This window comes from Excalfactoria chinensis, chromosome 15 (genome assembly GCF_039878825.1).
Source record: "Excalfactoria chinensis isolate bCotChi1 chromosome 15, bCotChi1.hap2, whole genome shotgun sequence".
Taxonomy (NCBI): domain Eukaryota; kingdom Metazoa; phylum Chordata; class Aves; order Galliformes; family Phasianidae; genus Excalfactoria; species Excalfactoria chinensis.
Window position 1 is genome coordinate 9,712,317 of NC_092839.1, and position 23,418 is coordinate 9,735,734.

At 52.9% G+C, this 23,418-nt stretch overlaps 1 protein-coding gene across 2 annotated transcripts; it reads right to left on the reverse strand.

Annotated features, from left to right (window-relative positions):
• Positions 1 to 291: 291 nt before the first annotated feature.
• HELZ2 (helicase with zinc finger 2) lies at positions 292 to 22,142 on the reverse strand. 2 transcript variants are annotated; one of them, XM_072350530.1, is made up of 20 exons: positions 21,825 to 22,142; positions 17,425 to 18,496; positions 17,165 to 17,348; positions 16,636 to 16,743; positions 15,756 to 16,279; positions 14,834 to 15,466; positions 13,430 to 14,213; positions 13,208 to 13,283; positions 8,450 to 11,960; positions 7,577 to 7,662; positions 7,059 to 7,190; positions 6,671 to 6,838; positions 6,408 to 6,549; positions 5,891 to 6,007; positions 5,263 to 5,455; positions 4,654 to 4,788; positions 4,197 to 4,415; positions 3,806 to 3,962; positions 3,271 to 3,438; positions 292 to 2,775 (listed from the first exon to the last, which is right to left on the reverse strand). In XM_072350530.1, exons 2-20 carry the CDS (start codon positions 18,414 to 18,416, stop codon positions 2,651 to 2,653), a joined length of 8,454 nt encoding a protein of 2,817 aa, XP_072206631.1. In that variant the 5' UTR covers positions 18,417 to 18,496; positions 21,825 to 22,142; the 3' UTR covers positions 292 to 2,650. The 2 variants fall into 2 exon arrangements, with proteins under 2 accessions (XP_072206631.1, XP_072206632.1); XM_072350531.1 differs by lacking the exon at positions 21,825 to 22,142 and adding an exon at positions 21,353 to 21,425.
• Positions 22,143 to 23,418: the final 1,276 nt, after the last annotated feature.

Here is a 23,418-nt window from a genome sequence, read left to right on the forward strand (position 1 = left end):
AATTAAGGTGACTACAAGGTATGGGGTGACCAGAGATCTTGATTTCATTCTCACCCCTTCCAGTGCAAGGAGATTAAAGATAACCACTCAGAACAGGAAAGTGTAATATAGCCACAGAAGACCAACATTGAGCATGCCACACTCTGTGCTACTTTTCCCACCATTTGGTTCATTCAAAACACAGCCACCCCCACACAGCTTCTGATTGAACCGCCGCGTAAAGAGAATTTTCAGTAAGAAAATTTATTACTTAAATAAGTTCGAATCACTTTCACAATTATGGCTTAAATATAGAAAAAAAAGGGGAAAAAAAAAAAAAAAAAGGAATGTCGAGGTTCATTTATACAAACGTTAGAAGCAGGTAAAAATGTTTGTATCCAAAGAGTCAGTCGAGGTCTGTTGCAAGTCACAGACATAGAAATTCAACACATTTAACCTTCCTTACCTTACACTTTATGACACGTTTCTATTAAAAAAGAAGCCCAAACGACGATTTATTGCAGTAAAATTACTGTCCTACACGCATCAGGCCAAGCCCTCAAACACAGCCCAGCGGGCTTTCAAAAGGAAATTAAAAACTCTGTGTGCAAATAAAATCTGATCATTTTCAGCTTGTTTTTCGGTATTAAATTCTATGATTCTCTGTGTTCACGAGTACAAGGATGAGAACGTGAGATTCGGCTGGCACTAACAGTCTAGAAAAGGTTTGGTTAATTGCACTTTCTGCTAGCCCTGACTATCAGCTACACAACCCACTCCAGAGATAACCTGATCACAGCAAGAGCACCCAGCAGCCTGGCATGGCTGTTAGTGCTGCGCCTTTTGCAGCTCTCCAACCTGCATTCAGAGATAGATGGCTGCATTTCAGTCACCTACAAGGTTATTCCGATACAAAACTATTCCTACACAAGCTCATTTTGGAATTGCAGTAATATTTGCTAAAGCGGGCTGGCATGGAATGGTGAAGATCCAGGGTGGAATGGCTTCGAGGTGCAAAGGACATCAGTTGTTACCACTCTTAGAACCAGCAGTACTTCCCAAAGGCCGTTGTCCCATGGAGAACTGCAACCATCTGTCAGTTCTTACAAGAATGTGGATGTACAGATCAAACCCATCAAATGCAGGAGGGTAGCTTAAAACAAGGAACAGAACTGCTCCGTAAGTTCTCAAGTCCAATGGAGTCAGAACGCAGTAACACAGCATTGAAGGGCTTTGTCAGACACAATGCTTTCTTATTGCACATTCCTTCACACTGGGAAGAGCCACGCTACGTTTTCAGCTGCAATCAGTCACAGGACAAAAAACCTCATCTCTGCCATAGTGCTGTGAAGTCCTTTTATGCCAGGGATGACTTGTGTCCCAGCACAATACGTATATACGTATGTAGTGCAAAAACGCTGTGACTGCATCTTGGCCCCATCCTATGTGACCATCCAGGATCAGCCACGTGGTCTCATGGAGGAGAGCTGAAGCAGGCACTTCATACATTCCCAACTGAAATAAAATGAAGAAGTTCTCCTTCAAAACTATCGTGCTTCTAAAAGCAGCTCCACAATTCAGTAGAGAGCACCACTTCACCACAGTGCATCCCTCTCAGCTGTGGCTTCCCATGCAAAGCAACCTTCCCCAGCAAATCACAGCTTCCAGTACGCAGCAGTTCGGCTGCTTTAAATAAAAACATACATTATAGACACGTGGGATGAGCTCACCGAGTTTCCATCACCACTCTTAAAAAACCTCAGGCCACGGACTGTGAAATAAATTCACAGATTTAAACATTAATAAATTAGAAGCAGCTTTAAAAAGATATGGGGTAAAGGAGGGGGGGGGGGAGGGGAGGTAAGGGGGGATCTTACAGGAGGAGATTTCAATTAAAACTCAACAGTTTAAAATATCTTTACAATCATTTCCTTGTTGGAGCAGTCCTCAGTTTCCACTATCTGTATGCTGGTGAGGACAGCCTCCTTTGCACAGAGGGTAAAAATCTATTTACAAAACCAGCTTAGCCTTGGCTTAGTGATATTTACAAGCTCGGAGAACAGCACTTTGCCTAGACAGCATGGAACGTGGTTCTCCGCTTGCTTTCTTCCTTCTCTCGAGAACAAAACCAAACCAACAAGAGATTATTTTCCTGCTTTGAGAAATAAGAAGCCTTAAAAAAAAAATCCCCTGGCCTTGATTTTAAAACGAGTGGTACTACTCAGAAGGTTTGGTCCCATAGGGCAAATCACAGCTTGCCGTGTGGATCTGCCACGTGCAGTCATTCCACCTCTGACAAATGGAATCTGTATTTGGTCCCCAAAGCACAGCTGCACTAACAGATAGGATGGTGGCTGCATCGAGCATCTTCTAGTTAAAAAAAGAATGGCCATCAGTAAAGTCACACATGCCCATCCGCCCGCTTCCAATGCTTTTTGGTTTGCTTGAGGTGAAAGTTCCTATACAAGGTTGCAGTGATATAAAAAAACAAGTCCACAAAGCGCACATTGAGGCTGAGCTGTCAACATGCAGGGAGAGATCCTGACTTTCCCAGTGCATTTGACTCATGTGGTGGTTCATGTTCAAATAAAGGAAAGATTGCGTCCTTCCCAAGGCACACGTAGCACAGTTCGGGTGAAGAGGGACGAGCTCATCACGGCATAACTCATCTTCATCGGTGGAAGCTTAAAGTCCTCTTGACACAAATCCCTTGGCCTGTTGTATAGCAGTTATGATCTATGTAGTGTTGGAGCAGCCTCCTCCACAAAGGGTTGCACTCTAGGAGGTACCGGTTCCCTGTAGGCACAGGGAAGGGAGGCAGTGGTCAAAAGAGGATCACACAGTACAACCACAGACACTTCTGCTTAGCACTGCTAGCCTAGCAGTGCTGGGTAACTCTGGGGATATTCCTGTCTGCCAGAGCTCTGTGAAACCACAGCACCCTTTTCAGTTCTACCACATTTGCAAGGAGTTTCCTTACACATCACAGCCTCCGTCTGCACAATTACTGGGAAACTAAGGAGTGAATTCTGTTAGAAGAGAGGACTAGGATGCAAATGAGGGAAACAACATGATCCAAAACAAAGAGAAACTAACTATACATGCTGCACATGAGCCACACACAACCTATGGTTTGCCCAAGTTGTCCATATAGCCCAGTTTCAAAATCACAGAGAACCTAAAGGGCAGAATAACAAAGCAAGACAACCAGATCTTACTAATGTGCACCTCCATCCCTTTCTGCAAATCGAGCTGCTCCCTGCAGGCTGTTCACACTCCCAGCTCACCCACCTATAATGCAGAGTCCTTCCTGAGCGCGGGTGATGCCGACATTGACCTGGTTTGGGTCAGTGACAAAACCCAGGTACTTCTTCTGCCAGCTCTTGGTTGGCCTCCTGTCGATCTCGTGTCGAGGGCAGGAGCGTACGGTTGACAAGATCACATATCTCCATTCACTTCCTATAAAGCACAAATGAACCACGTATTTGAGGTGGAAGTGTCTGGCCACCCATATGACACAAGACCCACAACCTGCAAGCACCACATGGGTTTCTCCAGCTCTGAAGGCCATCCAACTCCTGCTCATTGATCTCTGCAGAGCACTTCCAATAGCAGATCTTTTTAATAACCCCTTCAGATGTCCTCTCCATTGAGCCTCCCACTCCCATCAGCCTCATCCCACTTGGGCACCGTAATTTATCACCATCACAAAACCCCCAGAAACATGCACGGCTGCAATTACTCTGATGTAGGATTTGTCTCGGTCAGAAGTTGCTCCAGCCCTCAGAAGAGGGGAGCAGTGCCTTCCCCTTCCCTCCAGCCCCACCTTGGCTCTTCATGATGGTGCAGACGGTGATGCCGGAGATGCCTTCTTTCAGCAGGCGCTTGTTGATCTCGGACACCTGGGCGTTGTAAGGGCTGAGGATGGCGATGCTCCCCGGCCGGATGGTGCCACCTAGTGTCAGCTGCTTCGCAATCCTCACCTGGAGAGACCACGATTCTACTCACCTGGGAACCTCCAGCAGCCCTCCAGTATGTCCCCAGGGCAGCGATGGTGACCAACTGTGCTTCTCACCTCTGGGTCTCACTTCCCTACCTCTGACTCTAGCCAGGAGCAGCACAGCAAGCTGCAGTCACGAGCAGGACCTGCACCCACCCCGCTGATCCCCATCCATCTCACAACTCACTCCCATTCACAACCCTAGGGCCCTGCTCACCGCTTGCTCCACTTCTTCTAGATTAGCTTTGGAATTCTCATTTCCTTCCTCGGTGGAAATCACGAGGCTCTGCTCCTTCCCCTCCACGTGCCCGAAGATGATGGGGCAGCAGCGGTTATCCTTGTGGTGCAGGACGCTGGGTTCGCGAAGAAGCTGGGGACACGTTTTTAGGCGATGCTCATAGAACTCCTGGGATGGGAACTCACAGATGTTTTTGTGCTGGCAGGAAAAATAAATACATAAATAAATAAAATGATACAATAGCATAATAGTAATAATAATAATAATGTTCCTAACTGGCAGCATTTTTGGAGCAGGTTTCACCCTGCAGTGCCACTGTGCTTTACTGGGCAAGGGCATTATTCATCACTCTGGCAATGGAAAATATCTATCTTCCAATGGTCTCAGCCAAACCCTGCTGATAATGTTTTCTGCTGCAGCTTGAGGGAAGCCTCACCATGCGGTACTGCGTGTCCAGCATCCACGCCTGCTTCTGGTAGCGCTCAAACAGAGACGTCTCCATGCCAAGGCTCTTGCAGAAGTCATTGTTGACCACAGGCTTCAGCTGTTTGTGATCCCCAAGCAAAACGACCTGCAACAAATGGTGGATGCTTCAGCTATGAGAACAGTGGCAATGGTGAAGGTCATCAGCTCTTTGAAAGACTATTTATATTCAGATATTTGTTGCTATTTATTTATGTTACTGTTACAGCAACGTCTGACAAGGACCGTGCTGTGTATTGTATAAAAATCCTGACCCAGATAATGCAAAGCCTTATTCCCATCTGACAGGAGAATGACATCATATAGAAAGCCTGTGGAGATTTGTCCTCTGCTTCCTGCCATGCTGATAATTCATACATGGTTCAGGACATATTTTGGTGGCAGCGATGCTCACCTTGCAATAAAGCACCAAAACCACATCCACACAACTTGTTTTCCCTACAGAAAGCCAAATGCAAGATCAAATCCCTCCTTGGAAGAGCATGGTAAGAAGTGGGAGGTGTGTAGAGACTCAAGAGCTCTAAGCAGCCACCCTAAAGACAGCTCTCTGGAAAGGACTGACCTTCTCAGCATATGGATGGTTGACCAAAGGGATGAGAGTCTCAGGTTCTGTGGACATGGCGCACTCATCAATGAGTATCTGCTTGACATTGAGCTTCTCCAGGGAGCCAGCAGATGCAGAGGAGCACGTACACAAGATGACATCGTGGCGCTCCAGTTCATAGGCACGAGCTTCCTTCAAGGTACGTTTGTGCCTGGTGAAGGATGCAGAAGACACCAGGTTACGTACAGCAGAAACATCTCCAGGTTCCTTATGCATGAACCTGGCAGAGGCTGTAAATGATTATGGCTCTGTTAACCACCCCAGAACAAGCTGGTGGTCCCAGAAAAGGGCTTGAGGCACACACAGCAGGAAATGCATTTTGTCCTGAACTCAACAGGGCAGAGAGTCAGGATGGGGGATGAGCACACATACTTGAGACTTTGGGACCAGAAGAACAATAGCATTGAGCAGACAAGCTGCTGAGGCACTAACTGTAGCACTAACCCTCAGCTAATTGCTTACCATCACTCTAAACAAAGAGCTAATTAGTCTTTTTTAACGTTTCCACCTGGTCCCTTGGTTTGCATGAGCCAGGACAAAGCTGCTGACTTTCAGATCTCTCTCGCCAGGGTCCCTTTCTACTCACTTCTTGATTTCTTCTTCTGTTATTTCCTCTCCTGCTTTCACTCGACTGTCAAACTGACGGATCTGGTGACATTTGGGGTTATCCGGCTGTCGGATCCGATGGTGCAGAATTATCTTGCTGAATAAAGAGACAATATATCAATATTTTCCTTGTGGAGACCCCAGCTTCAACAGTGAAGCACACCACACCTGCCTATGTGAAGAAATCACGTTAGCTGAAGAAGTCACAACCAGACTTGTACATGTTTATAGACCTAACTCTCACTTTGCCCTTTGGGGACACAAAATGCAGCAACCATCCAGTGACAGCTGCAAGCAGGAATGAAGTCAGAGACTCTCACAGCTATTCAAAAAAGAAGCGAGAAAAATCTAGGATATTTTCAACAACCTGAGTTTCCTGACCAGATAATGGATTAGATATCAACCTTCAGTTGAAAGAAAAGGAAAAGCAGGTTAATAGTGCTGTTCTGCACTAGAAACCATGGCTGCTCTGGGCTGTTCAGCTACACGGCTCCTACCTGAGCCCATGATTTGGCTTTGCGTCTCGCAAGGCTTTGCGGGAGAGGTTCCGGTTGCTCCCTGGGTATGGGAACTCCAGAGTCTCTATGGCCTCCCCGTAAACTCTCAGTGGTTTCAGGCCCTTCATCTTCATCAGTATCTCTGGAGGAGGAGAAAAAGCCTGCTCAGATGGTACTGGGTCAGCTTCTCCTGCCTCCCAGACTCCCATTCATCTCCCTCCCACCAGTACTATCTACTGCAGGGGCACAGGATGTGAAATTACCAGCAACGACGTCAACAGACTTGTTGGATGGGCCACAATACAAGATGCACCTTTTCCCTTGGGGTTCATCCTCATCAAGACACTGCAATGGCTCCTTCATGGCGGCCTCCTCGTTCAGCTTATGGAACCAGTAGACAATGTGAGTTCCAACAACAGTTTTCCCTGTACCTAGAAAAGCAAGAATGTTGCTGAGAACGCTTTAACCACAGCACTCCTGCTCTAGATCACTGTCCAAATGATCAGCCACAAACAAAATCCCAGAACCAACAGGACTGCCCTGAACAGCCTGAGGTGATGCCAACCTGCATTACCTTTGCCAGGGAAAGCAACAGCCAAGTTCTCACCTGCCTTTAAGGGCTAAGTACTCAGGGGCTGTCCCCTGCCTTACCTGGTGGGCCTTGGATGAGCGTGAAGGGTGTTTCTAAAGCATTTAGCACAGCTTGGTTCTGACTCTGGTTGAGCTTCCTTTGGCTGCCAGGGAGATCAAAGGATTTTTGCTGCAGGATTTTGGACTTGGTGACTGTTAGAGCAAAGAGACACAGAAACCAGTTTGAAGAAGGTTACCAAAGTCAGCACACATGCAGTTCAACAGGAGGATGTGTCGGGTTGCAAACAATTGCAGCCCCATTACAAGACCACCCAAAAGTAATTCCCATCCCATGCAAAGAGGATCTACCCAGGAGACTTCTCTGCATCCCCAGGGATAAAACCCAACCTGCATCTGCTCCAGTAGAAGCCTGCACCTCTGCCACCTGCACTCTGTTGGGCCAGCAGCTGCCCCAGCACCTTAAAGGGAAACCTCCTGGCCTGAGAGCAGAACCCCAGTGCCAAAGGCCCAGAGAAGCTCCAGGTCACCTGCCTGGCCAGCAAGGACCACAGGAGGAGAATGGAGAACGTCTTCTCTACCTTTTGATGGAGGTTCATGACCAAGGGCAATGCTTTTAGCAAGTTTGGAGGCATTCTTGAGCTTCCAAATCGCATTTTCTTTCCGTCTGTGAGGGAGAAATAAGAATTATTGAAGTGCAGCACAAAATAGTGAAAACAACAATACGGCTTTGTACACTTGTCTTGTTTTCTCTCTCTTTGCTTTGGCATTGTGACAGATTCTTCCAGAAAGAACTTAGAATGATTTGCATACAAATCTTATTGGGCAATTTGTGCCCGTCTGAAAAGCTGAGCCTGCAAATATGTGGAGAGGAAGGAGCACAGCTTCTGTCACCACTCCCTTCTATTATGGCCCCACTCTATTTTCTTGGCCTAGCTTCCAATTTTTCCTAAAATTTAAGACATGAAGGGAAGTAAATTCGCCCCCCTCAAAAGCTACAGTAGGCATGGATGCAATTAGCAGGCAAAGAAGGGCAAATGAGTCATCAGCTCTGCTTCAGTATGAGCAGACAATGCTTCACAGCAACAAAGGAGAACAACTGGAACACTAGGAAGTAAACCCTGCCCCAGTGCTTCACAGTGCCTTTTACTACACACACTGCAGCAATTCAGGAAAAGAAGAAGCAGATGTGCAGTGAAACCTCAGCATGGCACCCTCCTTTGTATCCCCAGCCTCATCCTCACTGCCAACTGGGAGAGCACAAGGCATCTGGAGAACAGATCTAAGGGAAGCCAACACCTCGTCCAAGCATCAATGGCCCAAGAGCTCAACTGGATCTGGGCAGTGACATTTTCAGGCAAAGCAAAGACTATTTGGGTTTGGCAGAGGAGACCCATGGGAGCAGCTGCTCTGCTCTACTGGGCTAACCGGAGCAGGAGTGTAAGCACACTTACACATCTGGCAGCATCTTTGGGATGAGCTCCACGGTGAACCTGGCAGAGTCCTGTGAGATTTCTGCAGGGATATTGTCCATAGACATGTAGCTGATGTAAAAATTCAGCGTCTGCTCATTACTCCTGTCTGACTTCTGATCATCACTGAACTCCTCAGTGAGCCCGTGAGCCACCCAGGTGTACGTATCCGGATCCACCACAAGTTTGTTTTTGGATCTTTCCTTGTGACCCAAGGTCAGCTTCTGGAGGCTGTGGCTAAGGCACTCCTCATCGCTTTGAAGGCTCTGGAGCTTCAGCCCACCCAGGCGAATGCACAAGTAGCAGTGGTTGAAGTCCACCTCAATGGAGCACTCCTCCAGAAAGCTTTTTGTAAGGCGGAAAGTCCCTTGCAGCTGCCCTTTGCTTGTCCTTTGCTTTGCCCAGGATATTTTGACGTCGTGGATGACGATAGAGTCATTTTCAGCCACCGCACACGATGCAGACTCCATGGCGCTCATCGGCATCCACACCTTGCTGTACTCTGCAGCACTCTTGTATTTGTCCTTGGATGGCAGCGTGGCATACGCAGAGAAGCAATCAATTGGCTTTTCCGTGTGCTGTAGGCAGACATCAAAACCTGGCGTGACACACCACAGCTGCACAAAGGGCACCAGGAAGCCCCGGAATACATCAGTGGCGAGCTGGAACTGCAGCGTGTCACCAGCGTTCAGCTCCACCATGATTTCCACGTAGTGTGAGCAATCGCTCTTCCTCACCCAGCCCATGCGCCGCTTGTAGAGCTCCTTGTTCTTCTGAAGGAGAGAGGGCACGGCACCAAATTTCTCCTGTCTGATGGCTGTGAGCACATCTTGCCACGTCTTGGCCTGGAAGAGGGTGACGCTGTGATCATGGAGATAGCCAGGCTTCAGGATGTGCTCCTTCATTGTCTCCACTGAATACATCCTCCTCTTCCACATCAGCTTAACACTGCTGTGGTCCGTCAGGAACATGGGCTGCTCTACCAGCTGAAGAGCCCTGTAGCTGATTGCATGGGGGTCAGGAAGGCTCTCTCTATTCAGTGGGAAAAGAGCTTTAAAGCACCTGTCCGTTCCTTCGATATCTACTACAAAGGCAATCTTCTGCATGGCCTGGCCCTTCAGCTGAGTGGCCATCTGCATGCAGCGGGCTCTCTTCTCATACATCATTGCCTTGGAGTTCTTCTTGTTGAAGTCATGACAGAGGAAGTCTATGTCATCTGAAGAACAGGTGATGGGCTTCTTGCGGAGCACAGAATGGAGGTGCCGCTGAACCACAATGTCCATGTATCGGCGGATGGGAGAGGAAGCCCAGGTGTACGAGTCAACCTTCAGGGAGTAATGGCCCACTTTGGTCTGGGCAGTGGGGTTGGAGCGACAGAAATAAGAGCGGCCAAGCAGCCTCCTGAACTCCAGGGCCACAGGAGCTAATTTCGGGTGGATGTCATCAGTAACAATAAGGTCTAGCATCTTCTGGAGGTCAGAGATATGTGCAGCAGACTGCAGGTGCTCCCAGACGGAGTCCAGGAGGCAGAACTCTACTTTTTTGGAGAGGTGTTGGCTAGGAGGCTCGTCTCCCAGACAGTGTGAGAGGTGGAGGGACAGAGGAATGATATGGCTGTACTTGTTTTTCATGAGTGAAAGCTGTTGAGGGTTTGGCTTACCCTGACACCGGAGAGGAGTGACATTTTTAGTGACCTCCTTGTTGGTGAGGAACTCAGCCACAAAGCTATTGAACATGATCATGAGCTCCTCTATCATCTGGTGGGACCCCCTGCTGCCCGGGGAGCTTTCCTCATCCAGCTGGTCATAGAAGCAGTCCTCCTTCAACCGAGACTTCCTGTGGATCCTGGAGAAGTGATAAGCCACAGCAAGACAGCCCTCCAGGGTATCAAAACGAAGCGCATCTGCACCTCCCCGGTAGTGGTCCTGAATGCAGAGCTCTGCCTCTTCATAGGACAGCTGCCAGTCCGAGCGGATCACAGAGAGGGCAAAGCTTCCATCAGTTACCTTGTCAGTCTTTTTTTCTACAATGACAAACAGGGAGATCACACGACGGTCCTTCTGTGGCAGGAGGCTGCAGATCTCAACACTAACACGGGGTGGGAGCATGTGCACTGGCTCTTGCTCAGGAGCGTAGTAGCTGACACCTCGCCTCTTTGCTTCCAGGTCCACAGCACTGCCCTTGGGGATGATGCTGGCCACATCAGCAATGTGGATCCCAATCTCATAGTGTTGTCCAAGGTCCCTGACACTGACAGCATCATCCAGATCCCTCGCACCTTGAGGATCGACAGTGAAGGTCAAGTAACTCCGACAGTCCCTCAGGTTTTCCTTGCTGGGGTTTGGTTTGGTGGAGGTGTTGTATTTGGCTACCTCCTTGGTAACTACAGCTGAGTATTTCCTCTCCAATCCATACTCTAAGTTGAGAATCCTTAAGTCTTCTTCTGAAGTCAGAGCCACATTTAATATCTCAGTTACTATCCCCAGAGGGTAGTAGAAACCCTCCCGCCAAGCAATGATCTGGACAGAGAAGATCTGGCATCTCCTTGTGTCCTGGTTGATCTTCTTGCAGCTGACCACTTCGTACTTCCCATTGACAAGCTTGCGGACGGGAATGACATTAGGTTTTTCTTTCAGCCCCGGCACAAATATTTTGGTGACAGTGGGATCGATGGGTATCATCACACGGGGATCGAACTCGTCCATCGTGCAGATGAAGTTGCGCTCCCTCTCGGCACGCTTCAGGATGCCCACCACCTTCCCCTGGGGCCGCAGGCTGCTGTCAGCTGGGCTGTTCTGCAGGATTTCCACAAGCACTTCATCGCCAGTGAATGCTGTCCCGCAGTGCACTCTGCCTTTGATCTGAATGGTAACGGCGGGAGAATCATCAAGGGGGAAGGCTGAAGCCTTGTCAAACCATTCTTTGACCAGCTCACACCTCTTGTACATCTTGGGGTGCATGTGCAGATATTTCTGCATCACCTGAGACGAGAAGCTGACGTATTCCTGCCTGTTTTCCCAGTGGTTTGAAGTGTCAGACTTCACATTGAGCAGCCCTTCTTCGGTCACTGTCACTAGCACATTCTTGCTCTCATCTAACAGCTCCTGAAGGATGGGATCATCAGGATTCATGCTTTCAGTATCAGAGCTCCAGGAATCCGTGTCACTGTCCTCATCATTGCCTTCTGGGCTCCTCCTGCACCAGCTCTCCTTGTCGCACGCTGCCTGTTTGATCTGGGCCATGGTCAGGTTCGCTGGGGAGACGCTCCTTTTCTCAATGCACTCTTGGATGAAGCGCTTCCACACCTTGCTGCACTGACCATGGGAGCACAAGGCCACCGCATCCCCCACCGCAATGACCTGTGACTGAGCCCTCGTCATGATGGTGTTGAGCACCCTGGCCTCATTGAAGAACTCAAGGTTGTGGGAGGCCGAGACACGCAGGCTGTCGCTGGTATGGACTGTGCTGATGATGATGACCCGGAACTCACGGCCTGCACCAAAGAAGACAAGGGAGAAATCACTCAGCATAGGAAAGATCTCCAGGATTGCAACATCCGTGAACTGGGATAGATGCCACCAAGTGAGGGGTTGGAATGAGGTGATCTTTGAGGTTCCTTCCAGCTCAAGCTATTCTATGATGCTAAGTCACCACCACCCATGCACTGTGAAGGCAGGGGAAAGGCTGGGCACTGAAGCAGTGGCAAGGACAGGGTAGTGCCCCTTTCACAAGTGCCCCTCTACCCTCAAGGACAGTGCCGCCAGCACAGCAAATAGCAAACAGCAGGAGGCACTCTGTGATTTCTGAGCTAAGAGATGGTAAGGAAAGAGTGTGGAGATCAGGAACACACCCCAGGGGGTCAGTTATTCTCACCACCAGGAGTCCTGGCTGTACAACAAAAGACAGTAATAATAAAAACATGGATGAGAAACAAAGAGTCACCTAGAGGACCAAACCAGCCCTATCCCTCCCTCACCATCAACAGAACAACAGACAACTCCTTCAGAAACTGTTCTGCATTTTTACTGCGATTGGCACCCACAGGACATGCTGGTTTCAGTTCCCTTCCATTGGTGTCCCTGGGGCTTCATGATTCACGCATGCTGGTGGCTCAGGGATCACACTCACAGGGTTCCCACCCTCCTTCCCAGCAACACCCATAAGTTTGGAAGGAGTTGATGGCTGGGTACAGATTTAATTCAGTGCGAAATCTTATTGACTCAGGCAAGAATGAAATCAAGGAGTTACCAACCAGACAGGGATGGAAATCAGCCAAAGGATTTCTAGGTGCTCCCTCCTCATTAGCACTACGTGCATCAGCCCTGCATCACTCTGCCCAAGAGGCATTTGCCATGAGAGCAGCTGGGATATTTGCAGGGAAACATATAGATGGGCACTCACCATATGAGCATTAGCTAGCCTGGGTATCCAGCACAAGAGGTGTGAAAAAATGCTGTATGGGCAGACATAGCAAGGAAAGGCAGAACACCCTGCCATCCAGCCATGGGTGAGTGCCCATAATGAGCCATTTGCTTCATCAGCTCTTCCTCAGCATTTCAACAAGGACAACATTAAGACGCTCTGCTAACCACCCAGTGTCCCTTCCTCCTGCCCATTACATAGTGACTGCAGCTGCGATAGACTCTCCTGCCTGCAAACTTGACTAGGAAAGTCCTCCGTGGCAAGCAGGAGACCTCAAAATGCAACCAGACTTTACTGGCTACTGCACAGGACACAAACCTGGCAAGTTTTCATAGTTTTCTACAACCACATCCAGTAGCTGTTTCTTCCTCAGCTCCTGTCTTATTGCAGAAACCTGGTAAGAAAGAAAGAGGCACAGCTGAACACACTTTCTGCACAGGAATGTCAACCCCTAAGCTACTGTTGGTAAGGTTACAGGACAGCAGTCGGTCAGTGGTGCATACATTCCCCTCCAGCAAAGGAAAGCATTCCCATACGTACCTGAGTCCCATGGGAGACCACACAGATCCTCTTCAGATCTTGATCACCCCACTCGTATGGCCACCTCTGATATATCTCCTCCACTTTCTCAACCACTTGTGTTATCTCAGAAGCATTGTGCCAAGAAATCATGGACATATCCCTTTCGGCCACACCAGGAACATGGCAGAACATGAGTGGGTAGATTTCAGGGTGGGCTGGAATGTTCCCACTGGCATGGATAGCATTGCCTTTGCCAATGTAGAAGTGCTTGGAGACAAACTCAATGATGCCTGCAGTGGAACGATAATTCTCATTGAAGATGATCCTGCTCTTCATGGCCACTTCATGCTTCTCTTTCTGGTAAAACTGAAAGAGTCTGTTTAACAGGGTGTGATCCGCAGACTGCCCATCCCCAACACAGAACAGCTTTGGGGTTATCTGCATGTGGTCCCCAGCGAGGACAATCCGGGTCTCAAAAGTGGCATAAGAGAGTGGAATCAAAGCTTCACATTCCAGCATCTGAGCAGCCTCATCAATCATGATGTGGGTGAAGTACCCCGGGGCAACCTTCAGGTTCTTGGATAGCATGGAGGTAGTAATAATGATTTGGTGCCGGTCAATCTCCTCCTGCGTGGGGTAGCGGAAGGAGCGCTGGTCTTTAGTGAGGCAGCAGTACATCTGGGTGGTGGGGTCAGTCAGGCTGATGGGGCGGTCAGAGGCTATAATCCTCAAGGGAACAGCCCAGGGATGCCCATTGATCACATACTTGTGAAAGTACTCCCGGATGTAGATGTCAGCAGCACTGGAGAGGAATAAAAGGGGAAACTATCAAGGGACTGTAGATGTGTCCCAATCCCTCTCCGCTGCTGACCTCCCAGCACCCCCAGCCCAGGCAGATTAGGAGTCACCTGTTCATTATACAAGGCAGTAACTGCCTGCATGATGGGAAGTAGGCACTCAGCATAGCATAACTGCTCTAATTTTAACAACCTTGGATTCTCTCAAGGCAGACTCAACAGCAATCAGATCTGCAATTCCCTTTCCCTATAATCTTCCTGGAAAAGTCAAAACATTGACATGTGCACAGAGCACTCGCAGGCTCCCTTCCATTTCATTCAGTACACACTAAAGGCTAGAAAGAAATATGGTCTCGCCAGCCCCATTGTATAACAAAGCAGGAATATGCTACCTCTTCTGCAAACACTTCCATCCATGCCAGGCTTCCTCCTAGCAGGAGTGCCAAAGCATTTTAAGACATATTAATATATTTATTTAAACAAGTCATTGAAAAGCAAACTGGAAAAAGGCCAGCTCAGCTCCCTCCCACACACTCTGGCTCCCTCTCATCACACTGGACGATCAATACCCAGAGCAAGAACCCAGCCACAATTCCAGCTGCTTCTTCCCTCACCCCCTGCTAACCTGTTGGTGTGAGTGCAGATCAGCACCCGTGTGTTGGGCTGCCTGATGACCTCCAGGGTGGCCATGGCCAATGTGAACGTCTTGCCTGTGCCGAATGGCCCGTAGATAAGAAGCGGTGGGACCTGCCGCTTGCTGGTTGCCTGGCCAGTGATGAAGGAAATGGCCAGCTTCTGTTTGCTGTTCCCTGTCTGTGGCTGTCGGAGGCAGCAGGGAATAGAGCAACTGGCAACATCAGGTAGGACCAGTCCCTCATCCAACAGGCGGTCAACAGCCTGGTGCCACTGCCGGAACAGCAGCTGGTCGATTTGGAACTGGATCTCCACATTGTGGGAGGTGTTTGGCTTCAAGTTCAACTCTGAGCAACATCTCTTTGGTATCTGTAGCCAGATTGTCTTCTCCGTGGTGGCTTTATTCTCCACGCTAACCTCATAAACTCGATTGTCTACAGGGGGGTCAAGTGCCAGGAAGGCTGTGGGCACGGACCTGTTCAGCAGATATCCCTCATCTGTGTCTGGTGAGAGGTTATAAGGGGTAGGCACTTCAGCAAACAGCTCGCCAGCCTGGGCGACCTTCATCCCCATGGAGAGGTTTTGCATCATGGAGGTCAGCGAGACGAGGACCCGCAGGTTGAGTCTGAAAGAAAGAAACAACCAAATTAACAGCAAAGAACTGGACAATCAGAGACTGCCCTCTCCACTGCAGACGGGACATCACCACCTGCCTCTAACTAATCCACAGTCCTGGGACGAGACAGCATTTCCCCTCCTACCACTCCCAAGCAAGCTACCCCTTGGCAGCTTTCCATCCATCTGGGATGGTCTTACAGACCCAACCCAGAAGAGACGGCAGCTTCACCACCAGCACAGTCCCAAGGGCAGGGATAGCAATGGGTCCGCAGCTCCAATCCACACCTGGCACTTACTTGGCAATCAGAGCCTGCTCCGCTTCTTCCTCGCGGAAGAGGAAGCTGTGCATCCTCTCGCGGTAGTTGAGGCGGGTGATGACAGCACACGAGCCGCCCTCACGCTGGGAGTCCAGAGAGAGAGCAGCAGGCTTGTACTTGGCCAGCAGATCCATGTCTTCGCTGGTCCTCACCACGCTGGGAACGATGATGCGATTGCCTCGATTCCACCGCACAAAGTCGACGGTGCGGCCGCTCCTCCTGCCAGTGGGGACGTGCTGGATGGCCTCCCGCCGGCCCACCCTCACCTTCAGCTTCTTCATGAGGACGGGGCGGCTGCCAAAATCGAACACCACCCACTGCTCAAAGAAGCCCAACGTGCAGCACTCCAAGGAGATCTCCACCTGCGCCACGGGTGGGTTGGACGGCAGCATGGCCACGTGCTCGCCCCGGAGGTACTGCAGGCCCCTCGGCAGCCCATTTCCCAACAGGAAGAAGTTGGCTCCAGGTTCTCTCTTCAGCAGTGCCACGTGCTGCAGGGGCTTCTGCCAGGGAAGACGGGGAGCAGTGAGGTCCTCCAGCAGCCATTCCTCACAAAAGCTGCTGCAGGAACCAGCGCATAACGTTCATGACCTTCACCTCATGCAACCCCACTGGAAATTCCTTTCAGCTTTTAGGAAGCTCACGTTTCAGTTTTACAGCAGTTAAAAAAGCCTGCCATAAACTGGAGATCTGTTTAGTTGCAAGGGGACAACTAGACCCATCCTCTTGCTCCTGACACCCACAAGACCCTGAGAAAGAGCATGGATGGATCTTCTTATTTTTGACATTACAAAGAGGTGCTGAGAGCACTACCAACGTGTTCTCATTCTGAGCTCCCATTGCACAGCGCTGGGCTTACCTGTGAGTAAACCCTGAACTTCCACTGGTACTTCAGCTTCCTGTTCTCTGAGTGCACATCCAGGGGCTCCTCGCACACCACCTTAACGCCCTCAACATCCTCAGACATCTGTGGGAGAGGCACGAGAAGGATGGGGGGGGAGGAAGAAAAACACGTGGATCACATCATGGCAACATTTCCACCTGATTTCTACCCAACCCCAAGCAGGATCATTCATATGTGCTCCTGCTCATCATTCCCAGCCTTGGGAAATGAAAGGCCTCAAGGTAGAACAGCGTGTTCAGGCATCCAGAGCAGGCGGTTGGTGCTTGGCTGCCATCTGGATGGGGTGAAGATGTAGGGATGATGCCTCTCTTTCTGCATCTCACTCAATTATGGTTGTGAGGCCACTGGGGAGCATGAGCTCCCTTCCCAAGCCCAACTCTGGCAATGAAGCCAACGCAGACCACAGGCTCCCTTCCCACATCAGAAGCTTCTCACACCACAGATGTACAAGGCTACTGCTCCCACCCTGTTGCCCACAACTTACAATCAGCACCTCATTGGAGCACTTCTGGTATTCGGCAATGAGCCGGTCCTGGTAGGACACCAGCCCTTCTTTTATGGCCTGCTTCTTCTTCTTGGCAGCAACCTTCACCCTCTGGATCCACTCCTGCAGCTCCTCGTTGGAGTGAGCCTTGGTGCAGCCGTCCCCCATCTCGCACACCTCCGCTCTGTTGGGAGAGAGCCGTCCCAGCTGCCACCTGCACCTGGAAACCGCGCCACCCGTGCTGCTGCCCGCTCCCTTACCTGCTGCACAGCTTGAAGGTGCTGAGCCCAAGAGGCGGAGCACGGTGCACCCACTGCACGGAGGTGTCAACCGACAGCATCTGCGCGTGCTCCACGGAGGAGCAGTGGCTCTCAAAGCTCTCCTGTGAGTTGAAGGTCACCAGGCACAGCCGGCAGTAGAAGTGCACTGGGGCGGGCGCTGCGGGCTTGCCGTTCTCCACGCACGGCCCTGGTGCTGACAGCAGGTCGGAGCGTGCCAGGCCATGATCCTTCTCAGCCTCCCAAACGGCCATCTCCACATCGCTGTGCGCGTACTGGCAGCGCTTCTCACCGTGCCGGCACGGCTGCCCCTTGGAGACGAAGCGGCAGTAGCTGAAGGTGACCATGAACTCGGGGCAGGGCCGGATGGCCGTGTACTGCTTCTTGCGCCGGCTGTCGCCCACCACGTGCACCAGCAGCGGGTCCCAGACGCGGTGCGACTCACACAGCCGCCCGTGGCCGCCCGCCGAGATGCGCTGAGGGCAGCCAAAGAAGCAAAGCCTGCAGATCTCCTGGAACTGCCCCCCGAACTCACTCAGGATCTCGCTGCAGGCGCTGAGGGGCTCGGGGCTGGACTTGTCCCCCAGCTGTGCCAGCAGCACCGCCGCCTTCAGCCAGCGCCGCTGCAGCTGGTGCTCCCGCTCGAAGTTCCACACAATGGCCTCCTCTGGGCTCCAGGCAAAGGTGCATTGGTTGCCATGCTTGCTGCAGCCCAAGCCCAGTCTGTAATACCTGCAGACAGCGTAGCGCGCCGGGTTCGGGAAGCCTGGCCGCCGGGACACCTTCCTCCAAGCAACACCATGCCGGCTGTGGCAGCGGGCCAGCAGGATCTCATACAAGCACTTGTGCTCCACTGGACGCAGGTGGTAGGTGATCTCATCCTCCCTCACGCTGCACTTGGAGCAGACCAGCAGCAGCTCCAGCTGGCTCTGCAGGCTGCCCAGCAGCACCTTGGGGCCTTTGGAATTCGGCATGGTGCTGGTGCAGGGAAGTCTCTGTGAGGTGGTGCTAGCTGGCTATATACCCACTGGCCATTGGTGCGAGCCCACAAAGCCTGACAAAGAAACAAGCAACAAGTGGCTTAGCAGGAAGCTAAGTTGGGCTCTTTGCTGTGCTGGGATATTGCAGTCATGCTTCCCAGCTGTCAGCCAGAGCTGCACTCACCCAAAGCACCTGAGCAGTTGGGGGCTGCTCCCAAAGCACTGAGTGCCCGTGGGTCTCTGAGAACCACACACAAGCTGCCAGCCCTCTGGTCACTGTCGAGGCTGAGCAAAGCCCTCGGACCTTCCGCACGCAGCGAGGAACAGCCAGCAGCACGGCATGGCGTGATTAGGGACCGCGGTAACCACCGACATCCTCCCGCAGCAGCCCCCGACAATCCCACTTCCTCTTCCCTCTCCCAGCGCCTCCCCCGGCTCTGCACAACTCCCAACAGTTTTCCCTTTCTTTTTCCTGCTCTGTTCCCCTCCCCGGGTCGTGCTGGGGCACCACCAGGCCGAGCAGAGCAACCCCAGCCCGAGCCCTCAGCCCTCCTCCCCGTGGCTTGCGAGATTAATTAGGATTAATCCGCACGGTAACCGCCCTCCTTCCTCTCCGGCCGCAGCAGCCGAGGGCAGGAGCCGGGCACGCTCGGCCAGTAAACATCCGGTTGCAGACATTGCGGCTTCAGATGTGGGGACGGTGACTCAGTGCTCCGTGCCACAGGCGAGAGCATCCGCGAGCCGTTTCCTGGGCAACCAGGGGCAGGGAGCATCCCCAGAAAGGATGCTGTGGGGCTTTCGGGGTGCAGCAGCTGGCCGGGACACGATGCTCGGGCAGATTGAGGCAGGACGTGCCACCAAGCAGAGCCACCGGTCCCGTGCTCAGCATCCACCTTAGGTACCCAACCTGCAGCCCTCAGCCAGATGGGAAGAACAGCAATTAACGGCTGTGGGTCTACAAACCCACAGGGACCACACTGGATGTGCTCATACAGCACCACCCTCTTGCCGTGTCCTGCACGTACCCAGTCCCTAAATCCCTCTGAGCTGCTGGACGTGCCTCTTGCTCAAGTGTTAAGAGCATCCCTAAGGGGAACATGGAGCCAGGGCTGCTCCATCCTCACCCCCAGGGCTCTCCATGGCCCCACAGCAGTGCCAAACTCCCAGGCAAAGTCAGAGAGCTTCAGCTCCTGCAGGTGGGAGCCTTTGGGGTCAGGGGCAGAGCTGGAATCCATGCCAAAGGTGGGATATTTTAGCTTAAAAAAGCTGTGGGGGAACACTCTGGCTTTAAATGGTCATTTTTGCCATTGTTTATTGGCTTCAGAAAGCATTTGGTTTTCAGCACGTTTGCTGTTTGGGTCTGTGAGTAGGAGGGAAGAGGAAAGGGAAGTGCATTCCCCTGTTAAGGTCTTTGTGCATTAAAGCTGAGCTCCAGGTTGTTGTTTTTTTTTATCCCTTACAGAACAGAGAGGAAAAGGGGGGTGAAAAAAGAGAAAAGAAAAGAAAGAAAGAAGCTGCAGAAGCTTTTGAAATCCAAACGGAGTGGCAGAGAGATGCAGAGCATGAGGGAGCTGAGGGAGGCTGTCCCATAGAGCAGCTCTCCTCACAGTGATAAAGCTTTGATGTCAACAGGACAAAATCCATGTGGCCCAGGGACAGTGGCAGCTGGTCAAGAGGCACATACGTATCCCTGCAACCTGCAGGTTGGATTCGGTGTGTTTTCCAAGCAGCTCCTCCTCCTACAAGCCTTCAAAAGCACGGGCTGGCTTTAAAACCACTCATCCCACTGATGGGAGCAACGAGCAGCTCACATCACTGTGTGTATCGTGTCCCTGCTGCACTCCCAGCCCCACCAGCACGATCATCCTCCTCAGTCCCAACTGGCCATACCCTCACCAACACGGATATGAGCACCCAGTCTGAAACCAGACCGAGCCAAGCCAGCACCTCACTGACAGCATTTGCCCATCTCAGGAGGCCACGCCGCGGGGCAGGGCTGTGTCTCGCTGCCACAGCATCGTCCTCCGTGGGGACCTTTCCCTATGGGACAACCTCATTTCCCCAGTAACGCTGAGCAGAGGAACGCACCGACGTGGCCGCGCACCCCCTCTGCCCTCCCCGCCCTGCCACGCTGGAGAGCAGCTGGGGGAGGAGGGCGGATTTTTGTCAGACCTTGCCTTCGTTAATTATTGACGGCAGATTAGGCAACGCTCCTCGCTGCTGCAAGCCAAGCGGCGTGGGGCAGTGGGCCGGGGCTGCACCTCCCCGCAGCAATGAGGGCACCCCGGGGATCCGCTCCCGCACCCCGATTTCGGTCCCTGCTGTGTGACAGCGTAGGGCTCGGGGAGCCAGCACGGCTCTCCCACCCCCGTGCTTCAAAGTGCCGATGGGGAGCGCAAACTCCGCGTCGCGCACGGCCTCGGTGCACGGTGGCAGCCGCAGCTCTTTGCTTTTGCCTTCTCCGAGTTGGAAAAGTTCAGACCGTGCCCCCAAAGCTCAGAAGGGCAGACGGGAGAGGAGGGGGGCCGGGGGGCTGCTCGTCTGAGCTGGCACTCAGCGCCCCGCCGGCTGGGAGCTCCACACTGCGCAGCCCAGGTCTTTGCACCCCGACAGCGCTCCCCCTCAGCCTCATGGCCCCCAGCCCCTCCTCCGCCCCCAGCGATCGATGCTGCGAGCTAAAAGCGCTGGGTGAGCTGTGCGCCGTGCATCACCCCGGAGCGCCCGGTGTCACGCAGGACCCCATAGCACCCCACCCCGGGCCGGGCAGCACCCGCAGCGTGCCCTGGGGTCGCGCTGCATTCCAGGGAGCCCCGTGCCCTGCAGCACTCGGTAAACCCGGTGAGCCCTGGGTCTCGACGCGCCGCAGCACCCCGCGCACCTCACCTCACCCCGCATCACACCCGGCGTCCCCGGACCCGCACCGCTCTCACCGCAGTTACTCCCGGGAACGGCCCTTTGCCACCGCCGGTGGTTTCTTTTTTTGGGGCCTCCCCGCATTCAAACCGGGACCAGATTTCGCGGAAATTGCATCACGGCGGCCCCGCCCCGCCCCGCTCCTCCCGCCGGCACCGGCACCGGAGTGCGGGGAACCGGGGGGTTGGGGAGGAGGAGATGCGCCGGGACCGGGCGGCACTGGGGGGAACAATACGCGGTCCGGGGCGGGAGCGGCACCGAGGAGGAGCGGACCGGCACCGGGAGGGGTCGCACCTGGGGGTGATGAGCGGGAGCGGTGGGTCCGACAGGCGCTGCCCACCCGGGCACCAAGCAGGACGGCCGCTCTACCCCCATTCCCGGCTGAGAGTTCCCAGTCCCATTCTCGCTCCCGAGGGTCGGGATACGCGGTCCCCGCTCACGGTCCCTCTCCCCATCCCCGCACCGTCGGGGCCGCTTCCCGCTGCTCACCGCTCCGCTGTCCGCCGCCTCCGACCGAGACCGAACGACGAAGCGCCTCGAGGATCCCAGCTCGGCACAGGGCACGAGAAGACCCGGCGGTCTGGGCTTTAAAAGGGCTTCCGGGAGGGGCAGGGTTTACTCCGTTTCCTTTCTGTTTATCATCAGTTTCGTTTTCCATTCCTTTCCGTGCCTGAAGAGGTGCAGCCAGCTATGCAAAATTCAAGTTCGAGCCGGAAAAAAATATGTGTGTATATCAATCCACCCCCAGAAGGGAGGGCACAGGGAACCGAGAGCAGGCATGGCACCATGCAAGCATCACCTCCAGGACTCAGCAGCAGCAGTTTGGGGGCTCCTCGGCCTCCAGCTGTGCCCCTCCCCCATCTGTCCCAGTGTTATCCCTCCCCTGTTTGCTTTGCCCCTTCTCAACTCACTTGCAGACCCCATGAGCCCCCACCCCAAGCAGCAGTCCATTAGAGTGGGATGCACAGATAGCCTGCCCTGCTGGCACTGCAGCCTGACCCCCAAAAAGCACAAACCCATTGGAAGTCCAATGGAGTTCCCCAGGAGGATTCCCCACATTGTGGCAGCCCCCAGTGAGCTGCAGGGCTGCAGCTGTGCACTGTGTCACCACCCAGGCAAAGGGACAGCACCGGGATGGGCGCTGTGCTCGGAGCTCTGCAGCCTCAGCTTTCCCTCCTTGTAAAGTTATCTCCATGCCAACATCCAGCACGTTCTGGAAAGAGATTGGGCAGCACTAAGGATCCTCCAGATGTGAGCAGCTGGGAAAGGGCCAGGGGACAGGAGGGAGAGGCTCAGTGCTGGCAGCGGGGTTCTGAGTCCTGCTGCAAAGATGCAAACCATCACGGGTGAGTGGAAAGACGGCTCAGCTGCAGGACAAGCAGCTGCAGGAAGCACAGAGGAGCCAGCAGGCAGCTCACAGGCAGAGTGAGCAGATGGGGAAGGAGGGGCACAGAGCAGCTCCTGGTGTTTGTCAACAAGGATGGGCAGACAGGGTACGATGCTCCATGTCTCCCAGCCCTGCAGCACAGAGCTGGACCTGACCCAACCCAAGTAGTGGGTCACGACCCATCGGCCATGTGGGCAGCTCAGGTCTATGCACTGAAACCCCACTCCCTGCCAGCCCTATGGGACGATGGCAGTGGGGCCGCAGCCGCGGGGCCGTGCTCTGTGCTGTGCTTTATCAGCAAAGGGCAGGCGGCCCAGGACGTGACCCCGCTGTCACCCTGGGCTGAGACTGAGCCTGGCGGCCTCTTCCTCATTGGGAGCATTGCTGGTTTGGGGCAGCGCTGGGTCACCCTGGGGGGGGGGGGGAGAACCGGTTCTTTTTCCCCATGAAAATGCAATGGAAAGGCTGAGGAAGGATTCATCTGAGCACAGAGCAGGCACTGATGCTGCGATGCTGAGCAGCAGTGCTGCCCGTGGGCACAGATCCCCTCCAGTCAGTGCTGGGCTGGCCATTATCACTCAGAAGTAAAGCATCACAACCACAAAACCCAAACAAACCCTCCCCTGCACGACGCAGGCAGAGACGGGCTCACACAGAGCACTGAGGGCTCACCCTTATTTTACGGGTGGGATATTT

What these genes read in the sequence shown, in the direction of transcription:
- HELZ2 (XM_072350530.1), bottom strand. Translation starts at nt 18,416, where the DNA reads ATGCCGAATTCCAAAGGCCCCAAGGTGCTGCTGGGCAGCCTGCAGAGC. An exon ending in GAGCAGGCTCTGATTGCCAA is followed by an intron (nt 15,467 to 15,755) that starts GTAAGTGCCAGG and finishes TCTTTCTTTCAG; the next exon opens with ACTCAACCTGCGGGTCCTCG. An exon ending in ATCTGCACTCACACCAACAG is followed by an intron (nt 14,214 to 14,833) that starts GTTAGCAGGGGG and finishes ATTCCTCTCCAG; the next exon opens with TGCTGCTGACATCTACATCC.